Source organism: Hyla sarda, chromosome 1, assembly GCF_029499605.1.
Source record: "Hyla sarda isolate aHylSar1 chromosome 1, aHylSar1.hap1, whole genome shotgun sequence".
NCBI classification, from domain to species: Eukaryota; Metazoa; Chordata; class Amphibia; order Anura; family Hylidae; genus Hyla; species Hyla sarda.
The window spans coordinates 357441406-357465413 of NC_079189.1; the positions used below are offsets into that span (position 1 = coordinate 357441406).

The window sequence follows — 24008 nt, forward strand, 5'->3', positions numbered from 1 at the left end:
GGGGGGTCCCACCTCTGAGGACCCCGCGATCTCGGCTGCGGCACCCCAGACATCCAGTGCATGGAGCGGACTTCACTCCATGCCGGATGACTGGCGATGCAGGGTGGAGGCCATCACGCCCCCTCCCATAGACTTGCATTGAGGGGGCGCGGCACCCAACGCTCTAAATGAATGCCAGGTGCAGCAGGGAAATCGGGGGCATCCCCAGCGGTGGGACCCCCTGCGATCAGACATCTTATCCCCTATCCTTTGGATAGGGGATAAGATGTCTAGGGGCAGAGTACCCCTTTAAAGGACCACTAGACGAATGATGTCCTACTTGTCATGAACAAGCTATTTACACAATGACATTACAAGTAAAGTCCCTTTATGTGTGGTCCTAGCTGTTTAGCACCACCTGGCTAAAAAACTAAAGTCAGTGATAAGCTGATTGGGCCTTTCCTGAGTGTCGAGCAGGTAGTGTAAAACTAAAGACTGGGCACTATCAGAATGGCAGTGGCAGGGGATTGGGTAGTTTTTTTTATTTTTTGAATGCCAGCTTGAAAACATACAGGAATATTCCGAGGTAAATATCTGCATAACAGATGAATTATAAATGGGATTTCATGGTTCATTTGCAGAAGAGTTTCTGACACATTTTAAATGATCACTTATTTAATATATAAAATGCAAACTTTAACAAGTATTGTGACCATCCAAGGAAAGCAAATATTGTTTGATTAATAGCCCACATATCTGGCTGTACATGTGTTATGTTGAACTCTATGACCTTCCAGTGCCTTTCTAGACATACTGGGCTATGTATTAGTGAGATTTCAACGTGGCTAAAGAGGAACATAAAGGATCTGCCAGGCTGAAACAGATTAAAAGGCTGGTGTGGCCATGAACTGGTACACTAGAGCAGTCTGTTAGCCTGTTTAAGGTTTCTTTTTTCCTGGCTCCTTCCTTGAATAACAGGAAATCAGTTGATGGAAAGAAATCTGAAACCCTCCATTTCTAAGCTTCTCAAGTTAAGCAGCTGTTGCTCAAATGAAAAGTATATAAGACTTAAAATTGGGATAGTTAGGATATCCCTTTCTGGTGTTTTATTAGAAGTCAACACTACACATCTATAACCGTTCACTTTTCAGGGATGTACCAAAGTACCTTATATGGCCAGCTTAAACCTTGACTTAGAAAGTACAAATAACTAAACAAAGGAACAAAGAAGCCAGATATAGGATCTGCTGGTAAAACACAGGGTAAGCACACGTTTGGTCATAAACATTGGCTTCTATCTATACTGTCTCTGCACTGCCAACTCTAAGAGCGGCTTCACCAGATATAATAACCTAGACCCTTGCCATGTTGTGGAATGCCCCCTGGGCACTAGAGCCTTATTTGTATATTGACAAAAAGGCTTGTATGTCCCTTATGGACTGGACTATTGAAATAAAGGTATGCCAGGAATCTTGATGACTAGCCCTATCTAGCAATGGGCTTTTTACACCCCTGTTTTTCTGCTGGCAGGGCAGCTTAAAAAAATTTCTTTGGAGGTACATGTTTACTACATACAGCACAACTACTGTTCAAGACACAATGGTCATATATGGTTAGAACACTGAAATAAGAAATAAATAACATTCAAGATTCACTTCCGGAATGTAAAAAAAAGTGGAACTTGAGTAGGATTTTGCTTACATATGCAACTCTTGCATACATCTAAAATGCATGCAAAAATTTTAAAATTATATATATATATATATATATATATATATATATATATATATATATATATATACACACACACACACACATACATATACACACACACACTATGTTTTACACAAGTTTCATGAAACTAAAACAATTTTTTACCTATACATTCTGAGATGTAGAACATTAATCTATAATAATACTGTGGGAAAAAAGATTGAAACCCACAGACTGTTACAAAAGCAGGGATCAGTTAATGCAAATAAATGGCAAATAGTTCATAATATAGTACCTGTGTTTGATGTCTGATTCTTTCTTATGTGATCTTTGTCCCGATGTTTATTTTTTAACAGCATACAAAAAGTGACTTTATGGTGGATAACCCCTTTAACCTGAGGACCCCCCCTCCCCCCATGTTGGCGATCGCCGCAAATTGCCGATCAATTCAGAACGGCGATTCTGGGCTGATGGGGTCTCTGATGACCAGATAGCCCAGAAAATAAGCATGATAGGAGCTGTCAGAGACAGCCCCGATCATCCTAAAGGATAGGAGCGAGGTGGCAAGGGTGCCACCTCCTCCTGTCTCCTGGGATTGGCCGATCAGGACTGATCGCAGGGCAGGGGCAGAGGTGAACTTTCATTTCCCCCGCTCTGCCCGCCCCTGGATGTCAGGGCAGAGCGGGGGAAGATGGCAGCAATGTGCGGGGGGCCCGTGGATGCGGGGGGGTCTGTGGATGCAGCGGGGACCGCCGGGCTCCTGGGTTCACGCAGGGACAGAGGACCAGGGACTGGCGGCTGACAGGAGGCAGCAGGCAAGTGAAGGCAGCGGCGGCGGTGTCCCATATGCAGCAGTGAAGATTGCTGTAAAGTGATCTTCACTGCTGTATCTAGGAGTTTCAAAACTACAACTCCAGGCATGCCCATACAGCCTTTGGCTGTCTGGGCATGCTTGTAGTTGTAGTTTTGCAACATCTGGAGGGCCACAGTTTGGAGACCACTGTCCTTCCAGATGTTGCAAAACTACAACTCTCAGCATGCCCAGACTGTCCAGGCATGCTGGGAATTGTTGTTTGGCAACATCTGGCCCTTCAGATGTTGCCAAATTACAACTCCCAGCATGCCTGGAGTTGAAGTCTTGCAACATCTGGAGGGCTACAGTTTGGAGACCACTACACAGTGGTCTCCAAATTGTTCTCCTCCAGTTGTTGCATAACTACAACTCCCAACATGCCCTTCGGCTGTCTGGCCATGCTGGGAGTTGTAGTTGTGCAACAACTGGAGGCACACTGGATGAGAAACATTGTCTTTTTCTTAACTCAGTGTTTCCCAAACCATGTGCCTTCTGCTGTTGCAAAACTATAACTCCCAGCATGCACTGACAGACCATGCATGCTGGGAGTTGTAGTTTTGCAACAGATGGAGGCACAGGGGTTGGGAAACACTGAGTTAGGAAACAGACAGTGGTGCAAAAACACTGTGGTAGTCTGTTACCTAGCTCAGCGTTTCCCAATCCATACCAGTTTGCCTCTAGATGTTGCATAACTACAACTCCCAGCATGCACGGTCTTTCAGTGCATGCTGGGAGTTGTAGTCTCCCCCCCCCCACATGAACGTACAGGGTACATTCACATGGGCAGGGGTTTACAGCAAGTTTCCCGCTTCAAGTTTGAGATGCGGCAAATTTTCTGCTGCAGCGGGAAACTCACTGTAAACCCTTGCCTGTGTGAATGTGCACTAAAAACACTGCACTACCCCTAAATAAAGAGTAAAACACTACATATACACACACTACACCTTTGCACTGTCGCGCCCCCCCCCCCCCCCAAAAGATTAAAAACGTCTTGTACATCAGTCTCCAACGGAGCCTCCAGCTGTTGAAAAATAACATCACCCAGTATTGCCGGACAGCCATTGACTGTCCAGGCATGTGGTGAGTTTTGCAACAGCTGGAGGCACCCTGTTTGGGGAAAACTGATGCACAGTATTTTTGGTGGAGGAGGCAAGTGAAACGCTTGCATCCGGGTCCACCCCTATGAAAATCCCTAATTTAGGCCTCAAATGCGTATGGCGCTCTCTCACTTCAGAGCCCCATCTTATTTCAAGGCGACAGTTTAGGGCCACACATGGGGAATATCCGTACTCTGTAGAAATTGCGCTACAAATTTTGGGGGCTTTTACCCCTTATGAAAAGGTTAAGTTGGGGTCTACACCAGCCTGTTAGTGTAAAATGTTTTTCTTTTTTACACTAAGATGCTGGTGTTGCCCCATACTTTTCATTTTCATAAGAGGTAAAAGGAAATAAAGACCAACAAAATTTGTAACACAATTTCTACAGAAAGTACGGAAATATCCCATATGTGGCCGTAAAATGCTCTACGGGCGCACAACAGGGCTCAGGAGTGAGAGCGCACCATGTACATTTGAGGCCTAAACTGGTGATTTGGACAGGGGTGGCTGCTGGTTACAGCGGTTCTGACATAAGCGCAAAAAAAAAAAAAAAACAGAAATACCCACATTTTGGAAACACCACCCCTCATGGAATGTAACAAGGGGTATAGTGAGCCTTAACACCCCAAAAGTAACTGACAGATTTTTGAAACAGTGGTCCGTGAAAATGAAAAATTTTTCATTTGCGCAGCCCACTGTTACAAAGATCTGTCAAACGTAAGTGGGGTGTAAATGCTCACTGCACCCCTTGTTAAGTTCCTAGAGGGGTGTAGTTTCCCAAATATTATTCCATGTGGGTGCTTTTTTTCTGTTCTTGCACCATGGGGGCTTCCTAAATGTGACATGCCCCCCAAAAACCATTTCAGCAAAATTCGCTGTCCAAAAGCCCAATGTCGCTCCCTCCCTTTTGAGCCCTCTAGGGCACCCGCAGATCACTTTACATCCACATATGAGATATTTCCTTACTCAAGAGAAATGGCGTTTACATTTTTGGGGGACATTTTCACCTATTACTCCTTGTGAAAATGAAACATTTGGGGTAATATCAGCATTTTAGTAAAAAAAAAATAAAAAATAAATAAATAAATGATAATTCCATTTTCACGTCCAACAAAGTCATCAAACACCTGTGGGGTGTTAAGGCTCACTGTACCACTTATGTTCCTTGAGGGGTGTAGTTTCCCCAAATAGTATGCCATGTGGGGTGTTTTTCACTGTTCTGGCACCATAGGGGCTTCCTAACTGCATCATGTCCCCCAAAAAACATTTCAGCAAAATTCGCTCTCCAAAATCCCATTGTCGCTCCTTCTCTTCTGAGCCCTCTAGTGCACCCACAGAGCACTTTACATCAACATATGAGGTATTTCCTTACTCAAGATAAATTGATACATTTTTTTTTTTGGGGGGGGGGGGGCTTTTTCTCCAAGAACATGTTCATGTAAAAAAATGAAGATTTTGAATTTTCGCCACCACTTTGCTGCTATTCCTGTGAAACACCTAAAGGGTTAACAAACTGTCTGAATGTCATTTTGAATATGTTGAGGGGTGCAGTTTTCATAATGGGATATTTCTAACATAAAGACCCTAAATTCACTTCAAAACTGAACTGGTCCCTGAAAAATTTTGATTTTGAAATTTACTTGAAAAATTGGAAAATTGCTACTATAATTTGAAGCCCTTTGATGTCTTCAAAAAGTAAAAACATGTTAACTTTATGATGCCAACATAAAGTAGACATCTTGTATATGTGAATCAATATATAAAATGTATTTGTCTATTTTCCTTACAAGCAGAGAGTTTCAAATTATAAAAATGCAAAATTTTCTAAGTTTTCATGAAATTTTAGCATTTTTCACCAAGAAATGATGCAAGTATCGACAAATTTACCACTAACATAAAGTAGAATATATGTCACAAAAAAATGATCTCTGAACCAAATTTATGAGTACAAGCATCTGAGAGTTATTAATGCTTAACGTGACAGTGGTCAGAATTGCAAAAAATGCTCTGGACCTTAGAGTCAAAATGGGCTCTGTCCCCAAGGGGTTGAACATGGCCATACATATTTGATAAAAGTAAGCTGATTGTTCCTCAGATGACTGCTTGTTTGACAATTGTTCAATTGTAATAACCAAAAAAGAGGGGCACAAAACACTGACCTATGGTCCAACCTTGTCTCTGGCATACAGAGAAATACAAGTAATACCCAAGAAAATTACACAGAGACATAAAATAGTGAAAAAGTATATATAGTCTTTATTAGTAGTGACTGATTTTAAAAACAGAATTTAAAAGGAACGACAGTGGACAGACTACTAAGGCGTCTGGATGAGGGATAGAAACAAAGCTGGGCTACAGAACATCAATAAAAAATGGGAGATAATAAAGTAACCCCCATCCGGGTGTATATACATGTAAAAGGTATAGGCTGTACAAAAATATACTAGCAATTAAATACCAACATATGTAAACATATACACTCAGAATAACTATGTAGATGTAAATCCCGTATTGCACAATGCCCAGAGAAAAAAAGTTTTTATGACCGCACCATGGAAAAAATATATAAAGTATGCATTTATGAGAGTGGTAAACGGGTGAAAGAGTAGAGAGTCCCAGGAACCGGGATAGAACCATGCACCAATGTTCAGCAATCACCGAGGTCCTGGAAAATATGACTCAAATATAAATCACCCATCTCACATCACAAGAGCATACAGCGGACATCTTACCCTAATACAGAACGCCACCCCTACAACGTTGTTTCGCAACAAGCTTCCTCAGGAAGCTTGTTGCGAAACAACGTTGTAGGGGTGGCGTTCTGTATTAGGGTAAGATGTCCGCTGTATGCTCTTGTGATGTGAGATGGGTGATTTATATTTGAGTCATATTTTCCAGGACCTCGGTGATTGCTGAACATTGGTGCATGGTTCTATCCCGGTTCCTGGGACTCTCTACTCTTTCACCCGTTTACCACTCTCATAAATGCATACTTTATATATTTTTTCCATGGTGCGGTCATAAAAACTTTTTTTCTCTGGGCATTGTGCAATACGGGATTTACATCTACATAGTTATTCTGAGTGTATATGTTTACATATGTTGGTATTTAATTGCTAGTATATTTTTGTACAGCCTATACCTTTTACATGTATATACACCCGGATGGGGGTTACTTTATTATCTCCCATTTCTTATTGATGTTCTGTAGCCCAGCTTTGTTTCTATCCCTCATCCAGACGCCTTAGTAGTCTGTCCACTGTCGTTCCTTTTAAATTCTGTTTTTAAAATCAGTCACTACTAATAAAGACTATATATACTTTTTCACTATTTTATGTCTCTGTGTAATTGTTCAATTGTGTCAAAGCCATCAAGATTTTAGTCTATATTTCAAACTGGCAATTACATGATCAAAAACATCTTTTATCCGACTTTCAGAAATTCCAAACACAGCTGACTTCTTTTCGGACAGTTTGTCACTGGACAGGTGCAATAATGATGCATTATTAAAATTTCACCTGACAACTCAATGTGCATGAGTACCTTTAAAGTCTGCAAGTTGCTTTACACACACTATTTTTGTAAAACACATCTAAAAAAAAAATATATATATAAAGATACATTTCAAGGGGAACTCTGGCAAAAATAAACGTTTCCCCTATCCACAGGATATGGGATAGGTAGCTGATCACGGGAGGTCCAACCAATGGGACTCCCTGTGATCTCCATGACAGGACCCTGGCTCTCTCCGTGAGACAACATGCACTCCATTCATTTTTTATAGGAGCGCTGTCAATACCTGGCTGGAGCACACGCTCCTCGCTGAACACTTGGTCCCGTCCCGGAGATCCCAGTGGTTGGACTCCCCGCGATCAGCTGATTATAAGTTATAAGTATATTTTCACTTGAGATCTTCTTTAAAAGGCATTTAAAAGTTATGGCTCTCCAATGCTGTATTGCTAAAGCTCTTCTGTGGGCAATGAAGGTGGGGAGCCGACTTGCCAAGCTTTCCAGTCTCCTCTCTCTATTCTGCACTCTGTCCACCCTTCATTTAAATATTAATTTGTGTTCACTCTCACGTCCTAGTGACACGAGAGCCTGCGGCCATGTGAGTGTTCTGCTGTAATAGCAGCACGCTCACATGGCCACAGGGTGGGCATAGCGTGGGATAGAGAGAAGGCAGGAAAGCTCGGCAAACCGGCTCCCTACATTCATTGCGCACTGAGGAGTTTTAGCAATACAGCAATGGAGAGCCATAACTTCTAAACGCCTGCACCATACATCTGATACATTGTTTTACTCCTGTTTACCTGCACTATAACCCAGTGTATTGGGTGTAGTGCGGTTAAACAGCCTGTCAGTTTGCCTTTAAAGCATAAATTTCACGTTTTATAAAAAATAACTATAGTGCAGCAATATGGCACCCATGGCAAATTCTTTGGATAAATACAGTAGAATTTCCCAATAGCAGACACTCACGGGCAATAAAAAAAAAAAAAAAAAAAAGTTTCCACTACTGAAAAATTTTAGAATTTTTTTTTCTAAATGACCAAATACTGTCCTGTACTCACTACAGAGTGTAATTACCTATAAAACATGATAAAAAGCAATATTACCGTAGAATCTCCCAGTGCCATTTAATCCCTCCCCCGTATCATTTCTTCCCCTCTTTATGCCCTGTGCCATCTTATTCCCCCGTGCCTTGTGCCAAGTTATCCCCCCCTTACCCCTGTGCCACATCATTTCCTCTTGATTCCCCTGTGCCATTTAATTCCCCCTTTATTACCATCTGTGTAAGTTCATCAAACCCCTCTTTATGAAGTGGCACAGGGGGATAAAGGAGGAATGAAAGGGCAAAGGGGGGAATAAATGGCACAAGGGATGGTAAAGAATTTGCACAGAGGGTAATAAAGGGGGAATGAAATGGTACAGGGGAGTTCAAGAGGAAATGATTTGTCACGAGGGTAATATATGGGGGGGGGGGGGGATATTTGGCACAGGGAAAATATAGTGGAACAGGGAGATTAGGCAAGGGGGGGGGGGGTAGTTATGTGGCCGGCTAATGTATAGAAGCAGGAGACCACTGTTGAAACAGCAGTCTTCTGCTTCTGTGCTGGGGCATCTGCAAGGGATTGCAGTGGAGGCCTGGACCCCCTGAGAGCCTGGGCCCCTTACCGGGGTATTGGCTGTACCCCTGAAGATAGCCCTGTGTACAAGGTAGGGTCGACACATAAGCCTGGCTGTCCCCTAATTGGAGTGTTTTGTCCCCTTTTGGGTGTGTCCACATCCGCTATTATGAGTGTCCAAATACATTAAGTCTTATGGGACGGTCATGGAATTAAAAACTGTCCGCTATTGGGAGGTGTCACCTATTGGTTTGTTCTGATACTGCACAATTATGAGTGTCGGGAGGGGGCAGCGAAAAGTGCACTATATTCAGGTACTTATCCTTCGATTTGGAGATATTTGTAATTATAATAAACGATTGTACACAGTCATGCACTATTTATTCATAGAAGGTAGGATTTACACTTTAACTCAAGCAATGCTGTGTAAAGGTCAATAAAAATGAACACGTCAAATTGATCTGTCTTCCAAAAAAAAAAAAAAAAGTGGGTTTAACTTGCTAAAGACAGTATAAATTTGCCAGTAATCAGCCAACAAATGAACAAACATAGTATTGTGCCAACTGGTTATCAAAGTGTACATTAATGTGCCCATCCACCTACTGAAATGCGTGATGATCCCTGATCCGCTCAGATTATAAAGACTGCTTCTACCATGTCTGTCATGGATGGACCAGTACCTATGCAGCACAGCAACATACAGCAAAGCTAAGAAGACTGCCCTAGAGGATTGATTTGTGAGCAAGCATGTACTGTTTCATTTCGCAACTCCAGACTCCATTATATAATTACTATCTGTCTGCAAAAGACCTTACTGGGGGCTATAGGGATTCCAGAAGGGAAAGGAAAAAAAGACTAAAAGGAACTTACTAGAGACTATGTTTACAGTTGCAGGAGGATGAAGGATACTAGAAATTAAATAGAAATTTACTAAGGACAATATTTACAGCTACCGGAAATGGAAGGAAACTGACCAGTGGTAATGTGGCTCGCTTGCTTCTTTAATTTTTGCAAAGGCCTCTGAAAAATAAAAGGCTGATTGGTTGCTATGGGCAACTGGTCAACTTTTCCTCTGCATAGGTTTTGATAAATCTTCCCCATAGCGCATACAAGGTGTTTTTGGGGTTATAGGCAGAAAAAAAAATGGATCATGTGACACTGATATTGTAAGATAACCTCTGTAAAGTTTACTTTAACTTTTACACAGATGCATATCAGAGGTTGTTAGACCCAACATTGATTGCTAGCAAGAAAGGACGGAAGTGCTCCCCTGAGCGCTGTGTCTCTTCCTTTCTTCAAAAAACAAAGTCTCACAGACCACCTCGTGACTGTCACGACCACCCTAACACAGTGTTCTGAAAATAATGTTCAGAATGCCGGGGTGCCTGCACGGAGATTGCATCGGTGTCTTTGTCCTCTTATGATGGGCTTTGTCCTCTTATGATGCCATAAGAGGACAAAGAGCCAGAAGCAGCGTGGACACCAGGAACAGGTCATTATAAAACCGGGGATGGGGGAGGTAATGGGGCAGCGGCGGCGGCAGTCTCTGGATAGCCAGGGGGAGAGAAGCGGCGGCAGCAGGACTCTAGACGCCAGCAAAGGCAGGGGGAGAGAAGCGGGCAGCGACGGCGGTCTTTGACACCGCAAAAGCCGCGCTTCTGCGGGGTCAGAAACAGTCTATCAGGGTATACACATGCACACACACGCACCCTCATTTTACCAAGGTTATTTGGGAAAAAAAAATTTTACCCAAATATCCTTGGAAAAATGAGGGTGAGAGTGTTATAGGCCGGTGCGTGGTATTCCCCGATAAATACGGTAGTTCATTTATTTAGTTTTTGCACTTTCGTTTTTTCCTCCTCGCTCTATAATAACCATAACTGTTTTATTTTTCCATCTACAGACCCATATGCGGCTTGTTTTTTGAGGGACCAATTGAACTTTGTAATGCCACCTTTCATTTTTCCATAACATATGTTCCGAAACAAAAAAAAATACAATTATTTATTTGTGACGTGAAAAAAAAAAGCCGTTTTGCAAATTTCAGGGTTCTCTTTTTCTTTTTTTTTTACGCCACTTACCTTATTGTCAAAACATGTTATTGTGATACTTTAGGTCGGCCTTATTACAGCAACACCAAATTTGTTTCATTTCCATCATGTGTTACTTATAAAAATTTTTTTTATATATAATATATAATTATAATATAGATATCTATATACGGTATCTATATCTATATATACACACACACACACACACACTTTTTAGTATTTTTTTTTTTCTCAATTGCCATTTTCTGACCCCTACAACAATTTTTTTCCCCTATACTGAGCTGTATGAGGGCTCATTTTTGCACCATAATCTGCTGCTTGTATTGGTAACATTTTGGTATTGATCCGACTTTTTGAACGCTTTTTACTCCATTTTTTTCTGGGATATGATGTTATGAAAAAATGCAATTCTAACTTTTTTTTTACGTTAACGGCATTGATTATACGGGATATATACAGTGGGGATCAAAAGTTTAGGCACCCCAGGTAAAAAAAATTGTTATTAATGTGCATAAAGAAGCCAAGGAAAGATGGAAAAGTCCCAAAAGGCATTCAAATTACAGATTAGACATTTAGATATATGTCAACAAAAGTTATATTTTATTTCTATCATTTACACTTTCAGAATAACAGAAAACAAAAAAAAATGGCATCTGCAAAAGTTTGGGCATCCTGCAGTTAATATCTTGTACTGCCCCCTTTGGCAAGTATCACAGCTTGTAAACGATTTTTGTAGCCAGCCAAGAGTCTTTCAATTCTTGTTTGAGGTATCTTTGCCCATTCTTCCTAACAAAAGTCTTCCAGTTCTTTGAGATTTCTGGGCTGTCTGTCACCCACTGCTCTTTTAAAGGTCTACCCATCGATTTTCAATTATGTTGAGGTCAGGAGATTGTGAAGGCCATGGCAAAACCTTCAGTTTACGCCTCTTGATGTAATCCCCCGTGGATTTCGAGGTGTGTTTAGGATCATTATCCATTTGTAGAAGCCATCCTCTCTTTAACTTCAGCTTTTTCACAGATGGCATCAAGTTAGAATCCAAAATTTGCTGAAATTTTATTGAATCCATCTTTCCTTCTACTCGTGAGATGTTCCCTGTGCCACTGGCTGCAATACAACCCCAAAGCATGATTGATCTACCCCCATGCTTAACAGTTGGACAGAGGTTCTTTTCATTAAATTCTGTTCCCCTTCTTCTCCAAACGTACCTTTGCTCATTCCGGCCAAAAAGTTCAATTTTAACCTCATCGGTCCAATGAACTTGTTTCAAAAATCCATCAGGCTTGTCTACATGTTCATTTGCAAAGTTCAAATGCTGATTTTTGTGGTGAGGACGTATTAGAGGTTTTCTTCTGATGACTCTTCCATGAAGACCATATTTGTACAAGTATATCTTTATACTGGAATAGTGTACAACAACTTCAGTGTCTGCCAGATCTTTCTGGAGGGATTGTGCAGTCAAACGTGGGTTTTGAGGTTTTTTTCTCACAATCCTGCGAGCTGTTCTGTCTGATATTTTTCTTGGTCTTCCAGATCTTGCTTTAACTTCCACTGTTCCTGATGACTGCCATTTCTTAATTACATTCCAAACAGAGGATAATGACATCTGAAAACGTTTTGCTATGTTCTTATAGCCTTCTCCAGCTTTGTGAGCGTCAACTATTTTCAGTTTCAGATTTCTAGACAACTGCTTAGAAGAACCCATGGTGCTGATTGTTGGGGCAAGGTCAGAAGACTCTGGGCATTTAAAACCTTTGAGATTGACATCACCTGGTCTTCCCAGATGATGATTGAGAACAATCCATGACACTGGCAGGTCTCAGTTTTGCAAAGGGGGCAGTGCATGCTATAAATTCTGCAGGGGGCCCAAACTTTTGCAGACGCCATTTTTTTTGTTTTCTGTTATTTTGAAAGTGTAAATGATGAAAATAAAATCTAACTTTTGTTGACATATTATAAGAATGTCTAATCTGTAATTTGATGCCTTTTGATGTTCGGAAATTTTAATAGTTCTGAATCAATAGATTCCTCATACAGATTATGAAGTTCCATAGAACTTCATTGATCTGTGTGATATTTGCTGCTCATTTGATTGAGCCTGCTACAGGGCAGGCTCAATCAAATACAGCAGAGATCTAAAGGGTTAGATTGTCGCAAGCAGACTATTAGCGGTGACCCCCAGCTACAGCAATCAGCTGGGGGCTCTGGGTATGGCGCAGGCTCAAGTCAGGAGCCTGTTCCATACACCCGAAGCACCGGCATCTCAAAATTAGAGGTAAGGTGTGAGGTGCGAAGTGCGTCCGTTCTGCACCTCACACTGGCCTTGCTTGCCAGATGCAGGGCTAAACGCATACATTTTACCTGCCTGGCAGGAAGTTCCGGGCGATAGGATTTCCTCATCCCTGTATTAGGGTTTTCAAAAGGGTCTGCTGCAAAAAATCTGCCATGGCTGAAACCTGCAGGGGGATAACTCTCTGTAGACCTAATGGGTGAACGTACCCTAAAGTGGTATTCTAGCCTAAAAAGACATATCCTCTATGCATAGAATAGTAAATAAAATATCTGATCGCCAGGGGTCTGACTAGAACGGAGTTACGACTATCAGCACCAAATGCACACAATATGCTCATTGTCAATGGGAGCTCAACTTCTAGAACGGAGCATCGAGACTCTGTGCTGAATGGAGTGCATATATTAAGGTCCATAGATGTCTATGGATCAGGAATTGTATATAGTGTTGAAAGTCCGAGGTGGCTGTAGTACACTTCTATCTAAAAGGTATCATATACAGTAATCTAGACTGCTAACTAAAAAGCCACAATACTGTCTACCCCAACATGTTTCACTACAAGTGTTGCGTTTTTAAGGAGAACAGACAACACAAGAAGATCCATCACACAAGTACATTGATTTAATCAGACTGGAAAAGTTTAAAACATTACTATAAGTGTTGTTTTCTGAATTTTGCCCTAATAGAACACAGTAAAAAGACCATTAATTTATCAATATTAATTACAAGATGTTGGCCTAATTCCACAGTATATTCTGTACATATCCTATTGGTAGACTTACTGTAACAACAATGACACGACTGTCCGGCCTCCATTCTGACAGCTTGTAAGCTCCAAACTGGGCTGCTGCCTTTGCAGACTCCTTGTAACTTGCTATTAATACACTGGGCTGAAACACAGAAGAAGACATTATTAAATGAAAGAACAAGCCAGCTTCTGTTAAATAATTTTTTTTTATTTAGTTTTTAAGGAAAAAAAGACTTTGTCTTTTGACTATCCCCATAAATCTTTGACATATTTTTGTTTAGTTTTCATACTAGCCACAAGAGCATTCAAAATAGCCTTGTGCTTCGTTTCCCGTAGTTCACTTGTCAGCTTTGCTGTACAGACTGGGCTAGAATTAACAGTCACCTCTTTATCACTAGAGGATTTGATAAGTTAATGACAGCTCTTTCTACTGCCGGAGGACTAGAAAAGTCAGGACAGCAGTACCATAAAACCAGGAAAGGATTTGTATGCATCTGTACTCCATCACTTCCTGGAGACTGTACTCTTTAATTCAGTCCCATTCATTGCAGCTGATATATAGCACACACACGCTGCTGCACAGACCATGCAGACAATATAGGAAAGAAAAGCATCTCAACTGTTGTAAATATTTATCTGACAAAGATGTTCTGATACATCCTTAAAATAAATAAAACCACAGTAAGGGCGCATTCACATCACAATTTTGCTATATGGTTCTCGTATACGGTTTTGTATTTGAAAACCATTGACTTCCCATACAAAAAACATACACAACAAGGTGTATCTAGTTTAGTAAGTTATGTACGGCTTTGTGAGCTTTTTTCTTTGCCATGCACAAAACTATAGTCAACCAGGGTTGTGTCAGTTGTGTCTTGTTTTTCTGTTTAAAAAAGGGTTTTGTCCCGTCGTATACGGTTTTTATAACGTAGTCAATGGAAACCGTATTGCGCACATGATTGCATACAGTTTTGTTAGTTTTTGAGGGATTAGTTTTCCAAAACAAAAATGGATTCAAAACAGTGTGGAAAAATTGTGATGTGAATGTAGCATAACTAAGTCCATATTGGATATGTCTTTGATAATAAAAGCTATAGCTCATCCTGCCTAAAGAGCAATAGGGAAATACAGGCAATGTGAATGGAAAGTTGGAAGGTCTCTAATCTACCTCCTGTACCTCTATGGCTTAACTAAGCAATGTCTCATCAGTGTGATGTAGCAGGCCTAGGCTTAATACATCACACTACCGCTCGGTCTATCTCCGGCTGAGCTGGGACAACACTGCGGCCAGAGCATTGTCCATTTAAAATGTGTGGTCACCTTTCCCCCTACCTGCATAATAACCCTATCTCGAGTCACAGAGCAGTCTTCTGTCGCCTATGCTCATAAAGCATCTGTCTAAACGCTGTGAACAGAGCAAAGTAGAACTTCAGGCAATATGGCAGCCCTCGTAATAATATACACATAAACAACATGAATTGAGAAATTACAATCAGAAAATTAAAACACATTTTAGTATCTGGCTCTGATCAGTAAAAAAAAAAAAAATGATAATCTATGAGACACATTACCTTTCCATCAAATAATAAACGAGACATTGCCTTAAACAGATAATATGCAGTATATAATTTAAGGGATTTTCCAGGATTTTTTTTTATTTCACTATGCTACAGGGGCTGTAAAGTTGGTGTAGTAATATAGTGTCATTACCTGTGTGTGATGGTCTCCCAATTCTTCTGTGATTTTTGCCCCAATATTATTATCATTTTTTATTTTTTTATTAAAGGGGTACTCTGCCCCTAGAGATCTTATCCCCTATCCAAAAGTATAGGGGATAAGATATCAGATCTCAGCTGCAGCACCCCGCTATCATTACTGCACAGAGCACGCTCGCTCTGTGCGAAATGACCGGCGATACAGGGTCCGGAGCATCGTGACATCACGGCTCCGTCCCCCTCGTGACATCACAACCCGCCCCCTCGTGACGTCACAGCCCGCCCCCTTAACCCCTTAAGGACTCAGGGTTTTTCCATTTTTGCACTTTCGTTTTTTCCTCCTTACCTTTTAAAAATCATAGCCCTTTCAATTTTCCACCTAAAAATCCATATTATGGCTTATTTTTTGCGTCGCCAATTCTACTTTGCAGTGACATTAGTCATTTTACCCAAAAATGCACAGCGAAACGGAAAAAAAAATCGTTGTGCGACAAAATCGAAAAAAAAACGCCATTTTGTAACTTTTGGGGGCTTCCGTTTCTACGCAGTGCATATTTCGGTAAAAATTACACCTTATCATTATTCTGTAGGTCCATATGGTTAAAATGATACCCTACTTATATAGGTTTGATTTTGTCGCACTTCTGGAAAAAATCATAACTACATGCAGGAAAATTTATACGTTTAAAAATGTCATCTTCTGACCCCTATAACTTTTTTTTATTTTTCCACGTACGGGGCGGTATGAGGACTAATTTTTTGCGCCGTGATCTGAAGTTTTTATTGGTATGATTTTTGTTTTGATCTGACTTTTTGATCACTTTTTAATGTTATAAAAAGTTACCAAAATACGCTTTTTTGGACTTTGGAATTTTTTTGCGCGTACGCCATTGACCGTACGGCTTAATTAATGATATATTTTTATAGTTCGGACATTTACGCACGCGGTGATACCACATATGTTTATTTTTTTTTTTTTTACACTGTTTTATTTTTTTTTATGGGAAAAGGGGGGTGATTCAAACTTTTATTAGGGAAGGGGTTAAATGACCTTTATTAACACTTTTTTTTTACTTTTTTTTTTGCAGTGTTATAGGTCCCATAGGGACCTATAACACTGCACACACTGATCTCCTATGCTGATCACTGGCGTGTATTAACACGCCTGTGATCAGTGTTATCGGCGCTTGACTGCTCCTGCCTGGATCTCAGGCACGGAGCAGTCATTCGTCGACCGGACACCGAGGAGGCAGGTAAGAGCCCTCCCGGTGTCCGATCAGCTGTTCGGGACGCCGCGATTTCACCGCGGCGGTCCCGAACAGCCCGACTGAGCAGCCGGGATACTTTCAGTTTCACTTTAGAAGCGGCGGTCAGCTTTGGTCGCCGCTTCTAAAGGGTTAATACCGCACATCGCCGCGATCGGTGATGTGTGGTATTAGCCGCGGGTCCCGGACGTTGATTAGCGCCGGGACCCACGCGATATGATGCGGGATCGCGGCGCGATCCCGCCTCATATCGCGGGAGCCGGCTTAGGACGTAAATATACGTCCTGCGTCGTTAAGGGGTTAATGCAAGTCTATGGGAGGGGGCGCGAGCCGTGACGTCACGATGCTCTGGCCCCTGTATTGACCGTCATTACACACAGAACGAGTTTGCTCTGTACAGTAATGACAGCGGGGTCCCCAGCAGCGGGACCCCAGCGTTCTTATATCTTATCCCCTATCCTTTGGATAGGGGATAAGATGCTAAGGGCGGAGTACCCCTTTAACAGCATATACAATTACACAGGTCTTGGGATTTCCCCTTTTGCAGTGTGTCGAGACCTGACATCACTAGTCAGGTGATCAGAGGGAGCCTGTCCTAATTTGAATAGGTTGAGCGACTGCTGGGTGGGAGAGAGATCATTTTAGCAACAGCTGTAGCAACCCTGGTTAGAAAACACTGGTCTTTTGAATGGAATTAAGCTCATTTGTGTTTTAATAGATGGGGTCACTGATTTGCGGGAGGGAGGAAGGAAAGTGACCTCAAACTTACAAACTATGGAACTTGTAGTTTTAGAACAAAATCCAACAGGAAATACCCATTTCACAAAAAGCTAGCCCCAGTGTTATGGTAATCTCACAAAGCCATTTAGCCCCAAGACAAGCGCAGATCCTTCCTAAGCAATGCCATTACTGTCTGCCAGGTACGCACTAAAATCCTCTTATGGTGGAGAACCCCTTTAAAACTATAGGCATCTTACTAAAACGCCTCCTCATGTGCTCTCCAGGAAAAAGTAAAAAAGTCAATCCCTGAACAATATTTCCAAGAGGCAGCTCTACTTCAGATCATTACAAGTCTAAACAAGACAAAGCAAACCATCTGCTATTACTTGTTATTCTTCTATGAAAGAAGAGTCACACATGACTCTGTGCTAACCATTTGTCTACTCGCTCCCACTTTTTTTTTTCAAGAGAGCGATGTTAAAAAATCGTGGACCAGAGTGGCAGGAAATTTACTTAAAATTTATTTAAAATGAAGACTAGCTTACAAAAATAGAAGCTTATATACCTTTATGATAATGTTATATATAATTGTATAGTCTCTATTTTTATAACCTACTTAAGTAACCGCTAAGGACGAAGAGGTGATTTTATATGGACAGTTGAATGAGCAGTGACCAGCGCCCCCTGTTAGGCTATGCACACCGTAAAAACACCCTTTAAAACTTTGCACTCACAAGGTCTAACTTTTTATTTTCTCTTAAAGAGATTTCATGTAGAGTAAACATGTATGGCTGTAACGCTTTCAAACAGTCTATACACGGACATAACATAAGGTACTTTAGGCATTGAGTTTGATACAGACTTGTGTATTACAAGTCGCCCCTATGTTAAAAACAAAGGAGACGGTAGGTAAAGAATAAGATAAAGGGGTATTCTGGCCATAGACTTCTTATTCACTATCCAAAAGGATAGGGGATAAAATGTCTGATTGCTAGGACAAACCCACGCCCACCGCTGCCCCCCACGATCTTTAAGCAGCACCCGCATTCTTTGCCAGGCTGCTGCTCCAGTATCGGGAACCTCTGTTTCCAGGACTGGAGATGTGACATCACGCCACACCCCTTCCATCCATGGTAAGGGGTGTGAGGGGGATATTCCAGCTGTGTTACAGTGCCACTGTATCACACATGGTATTTACACAGTATGTTTTGAAGGAAGACTTCAATATTTTATTTTATTATTATTATTTTTTTATTATTATTATTATTATAATTTTTTTTTTTTTTATGAAATCGCTTTGGTGTAAAAAAAACCTTTTACATTTTTAGGGTGCGTTCCCACTACGCAATTCCCACAGAATTACGCACGGTGAACTTTAACATCAGTGTGAATGGGTCTTCTGCAAGACCCATCCACACTTAGCAATTTCAGCGGCGGACAATTCCGCTGCAGAAATTGTTCCGCACAGAGAATGAATGTCGGCTGCCAGGCTGAATCCGACCGATGGGACCCCGCGATCTCCTGAACGGAGCCCCCACATTAGCGCTCAGTGAGAGTGCTAATGCGCGTAGCGTCGACCTAGAGGTAGAAGGTTACGCCCCCTCCCAATACAGTTCTATGGGAGAAGCACAAATGCTGCCTCCCTGCCTCTCCTATATGTTACAGCTGTCACGCCCCCTCCCATAGGCTTGCATTGAGTGGGCGAAGCGTGACGTCACAATGCTCCAGCCCCGTGATCGCCAGTAATAAGACCCGGAGCGAACATGCTCCGGGGACTGATTGTAACGGGTTTCTGCATGCAAGATCACGGGGTCCCCAGCGGTGGGACCCCCGCGATCAGGTATCTTATCCCCTATCCTTTGGATAGGGGATAAGATGTCTTAGCGCCGGAGTACCCCTTTAACACCCTACAGGTGTTTGAGGACTTTTCGTTAAAGTTGGATGTGTATATGAAAATTTTTTTTTTCACTCAAGTGCAGTTTTTTCCCCCAAATTTAACATTTTTACAAAGGGTAGTGGGAGAAAATGCCCCCCAAAAACTGTAACCCTATTTCTTCGGAGTATGGAAATACCCCATGTGTGGATATAAAATGCTATGCGGGCGAAATACAATGCTCAGAAGAGAAGGAGTCACATTTGGCTTTTGGAAAGCAAATTTAGCTGAAATGGTTTTTGGGGGGCATTTCACATTTAGGAAGCTCCTATGGTGCCAGAACAGCAAAAAACACAACATGGCATACTTTTGTATGTTTGGAATGAAAGTCAGGGCCATGTGCGTTTACAAAGCTCCCCGTGCTGCCAGAACAGTGCCCCCCCCACGTGACCCCATTTTGGAAACGACACCCCTCACGAAATGTATTAAGGGGTGCAGTGAGCATTTGCACCCCACTGGCATTTCACAGATCTTTGGGACAGTGGGCTGTGCAGATGAAAAATTAAATTTTTCATTTTCATGGACCACTGTTCCAAAAATCTGTCAGACACCTGTGGGGCGTAAATGCTCACTGTACCCCTAATTACATTACGTGAGGGCTGTGGTTTCCAAAATGGGGTCACACATGGGTATTTATTTTTTTGCGTTTATGTCAGAACCACTGTAAAATCAGCCACCCCTGTGCAAATCACCAATTTAGGCCTCAAATGTACATAGTGCGCTCTCACTCCTGAGCCTTGTTGTGCATCTGCAGAGCATTTTACGCCCACATATGGGTATTTCCGTACTCAGGAGAAATTGCGTTACAAATTTTGGGGGTCTTTTTCCTTTTACCTCTTGTGAAAATGAAAAGTATGGGGCAACACCAGCATATTAGTGTAAAAATGTGTTGTTGTTTTTTCACTAATAGGCTGGTGTAGACCCCAACTTTTTCTTTTCATAAGGGGTAAAAGAAGAAAAAGCCCCCCAAAATTTGTAACGCAATTACTCCCAAGTACGGAAATACCCCATATGTGGCCCTAAACTGTTTCCTTAAAATACGACAGGGCTCCAAAGTGAGAGTGCCAAGTGTATTTCAGGCCAACATTAGGGATTTGCATAGGGGTGGACTCGAATGCAAGCGTTACAATTGCCTCCGCTACCAAAAATATTCTATGCCAGTGATTCCCACACAGGTTGCCTCCAGCTGTTGCTAAACTCCAAGCATGCCTGGACAGTCAGTGGCTATACGGAAATGCTGGGAGTTTTTTGTTTTGCAACAGCTGGAGGCTTTGTTTTGGAAACACTGCCGTACAAGACATTTTTATTTAGTGTAGTGTAGTGTTGTGTTGTGTTTTTAGGGTACATTCACACCGGCAGGAGTTTGAGGTGAGTTTCCTGCTTGGAATTTGAGCTGTAAACCCCGACCCGTGTGATTGTACCCTGTACATTCACATGGGGGGGGGGGGGGGGGGCGCAAACCAACTGTTGCAAAACTATAACTCCCAGCATGCACTGACAGACCGTGCATGCTGGTTGTTATACTTTTGCAACAGCTGGAGACACACTGGTTGGAAAACCTTGAGTTAGGGTCTGTTACCTAACTCAGTATTTTCCAACCAGTGTGCTCCCAGCTGTTGCAGAACTACAACTCCCAGCATGTACTGATCACCGAAGGGCATGCTAGGAGATGTAGTTATGCAACAGCTGTAGGTACGCAACTACAACTACCAGCATGCCGAGACAGCCGTTTGCTGTTTGTGCAAGCTGGGAGTAGTAGTTTTGCAATATTTGGAGGGGTACAGTTTAGAGACCACCGCACAGTGATCTCCAAACTGTGGCCCTCCAGATATTGCAAAACTACAAATCCCAGCATGCCCAGACAGCAAACCGCTGTCTGGGCATGCTGGGAGTTGTAGTTTTGCAACATCTGGAGGGCTACAGTTTAGAGACCACTGTATATTGGTCTCCAAACTGCAGCCCTCCAAATGTTGCTAAGCAACAACTCACCGGCTTCCTCAGTCAGCAGGATCGCCGCACCAGGGAGAGGATGGCTGCCTGCAAGTGATCTCCAGCACCGGTCCCAGCATAGTTCCCACACGCCCCCTGCCTGGATTACCGTGGTTGGGTAGAGCGAAGACGAACTTTAACCCCCCCCCCCACCTCGATCTGCTATTGGTCAGTCTTACTGACCGACCAATAGCAGAGATAGGAGGGGCAGCACCCCTGCCACCTCACTCCTATCCCTACAGGGGGGATCAGGGGCATCTTGGACCGCCCCGATCCCCCTTATTTTCCGGGTCACCGGAGACTCTTATGACCCTGAATCGTTGGCCTGAATTGATCGCCGACATTGGGGGGGGGGGGGGGGGGGAGTCTCAGGCGTTGTCACGGGATGCCTGCTGGGTACTTAAGGTAAGCCCTGGGTCCTTAAGTCCCAGGACGCCATGGCGTACCTGTACGCCTTGTGTCCTAGATGGGTTAAACCATGTTTACCATTCAGGGAAAAACATGTTAGTTTTATGATAATAGTTGTTACAAAAACAGTGATACAAAAATAGTACTTTATGATCTTAAGAAAAGAAGAAAAAAAATAAAAACAGGTTTATTGTGAGTTTTAGAATTTCTGCTGGGAGATATTTTGGGCAGAGATTGCGGGGCGGGGGGCAGCAAAACAAGCCGGTGCTAGGAAATGCGCCGGCTCAACAGATGGCAATGCATTTCAGAGCAGATTCTGCAAATAGAATAAACATATTTATTATTTTACCAGATTCTGGGGTGAGGAATATTCGCAACAGAATGTCCGCCATGGAAATTACCTAGTGTGAATGATGCAGCAGAATCCCATAGAAAACAATGGGAGGCTACTGAACTGTAATTTTTAAGCAGAATTCCACTTGGAAAATTCATATTGTGAATGGATCCTTAACCCCTTAAGGACACATGACGTACTGGAACGTCATGTGTCCACTCCCGATCTATAACGCGGGGCCACGGCGTGGCCCCGCGTCATAGCGGGTCGGGCCCGGCCTCTAACAACGGCCGGGACCCGTGGCTAATAGCGCGCGGCATTGATCGCTGTGCCGCGCGCTATTAACCCTTTAGACGCGGCGTTCAAAGTTGAACGCCGCGTCTAAAGTGAAACCGAAAGCATGCCGGCTAGCTCAGTGGGCTGTTCGGGATAGCCGCGGTGAAATCGCGGCATCCCGAACAGCTGACAGGACAGCGGGAGGGCCCCTACCTGCCTCCTCGCTGTCCGATCGCCGAATGACTGCTCAGTGCCTGAGATCCAGGCATGAGCAGTCATGCGGCAGAATCATCGATCACTGGTTTCTTATGAGAAACCAGTGATCAATGTAAAAGATCAGTGTGTGCAGTGTTATAGGTCCCTATGGGACCTATAACACTGCAAAAAAAAAGTGCAAAAAAAAAGTGAATAAACATCATTTAACCCCTTCCCTATTAAAAGTTTGAATCACCCCCCTTTTCCCATAAAAGAAAAAACACAGTGTAAATAAAAATAAAAATAAACATAAATGGTATCGCCGCGTGCGGAAATGTCCGAATTATAAAAATATATCGTTAATTAAACCGCACGGTCAATGGCGTGCGCGCAAAAAAATTCCAAAGTCCAAAATAGTGCATTTTTGGTCACTTTTTATATCATGAAAAAATGAATAAAAAGCGATCAATAAGTCCTATCAATGCAAAAATGGTACCGTTAAAAACTTCAGATCACGGCGCAAAAAATGAGCCCTCATACCGCCCCATACACGGAAAAATAAAAAAGTTATAGGGATCAGAAGATGACAATTTTAAACGTATTAATTTTCCTGCATGTAGTTATGATTTTTTCCAGAAGTCCGACAAAATCAAACCTATATAAGTAGGGTATCATTTTAATCGTATGGACCTACAGAATACATATCAGGTGTCATTTTTACCGAAAAATGTACTACGTAGAAACGGAAGCCCCCAAAAGTTACAAAACAGCGTTTTTTTAAAAATTTTGTCGCACAATGATTTTTTTTCCCGCTTCACCATAGATTTTTGGGCAAAATGACTGACGTCATTACAAAGTAGAATTGGTGGCGCAAAAAATAAGCCATCATATGGATTTTTAGGTGTAAATTTGAAAGAGTTATGATTTTTTAAAGGCAAGGAGCAAAAAACGAAAATGCAAAAACGGAAAAACCTCCGGTCCTTAAGGGGTTAATATGTTCCTTGGTTCATGGTTTTACCTGACAAAAATGAATAATGCCTTCAATTGCTGATTGGGTCAGCTAGGCTACCGTGACCAGATCTACATGGTAAATGGGGCTGAAAGCAGTATCCACTATTCAATCACGAGTATTGGCCCTGCTTCTTTATTGCAGCCTGCAATCTGGTTTACTTGACCAGGAGCTGTGCTACAGTACATCTGAATGTGCCAAATGACTGCACCCCTGCCAATCATCCATGTACGGGCTGTGGTGCTCATGTGACCACCGCATCACCTTCAAAATGTTTACAATTGCCATGTACCAGCAATCGCCAAACTTG

At 42.3% G+C, this 24008-nt stretch overlaps 1 protein-coding gene across 2 annotated transcripts in view; it reads right to left on the reverse strand.

The window, feature by feature from the left end:
- The window catches only part of RIC1 (RIC1 homolog, RAB6A GEF complex partner 1), a 132862-nt gene that overhangs the window by 101558 nt on the left and 7296 nt on the right, over positions 1–24008 (reverse strand). For both annotated transcript variants that reach the window (XM_056522021.1, XM_056522015.1), the window contains exon 2: positions 13889–13996. In XM_056522021.1, coding sequence (XP_056377996.1) covers positions 13889–13996 — 108 coding nt within the window. The remainder of the gene's footprint in view (positions 1–13888; positions 13997–24008) is intronic.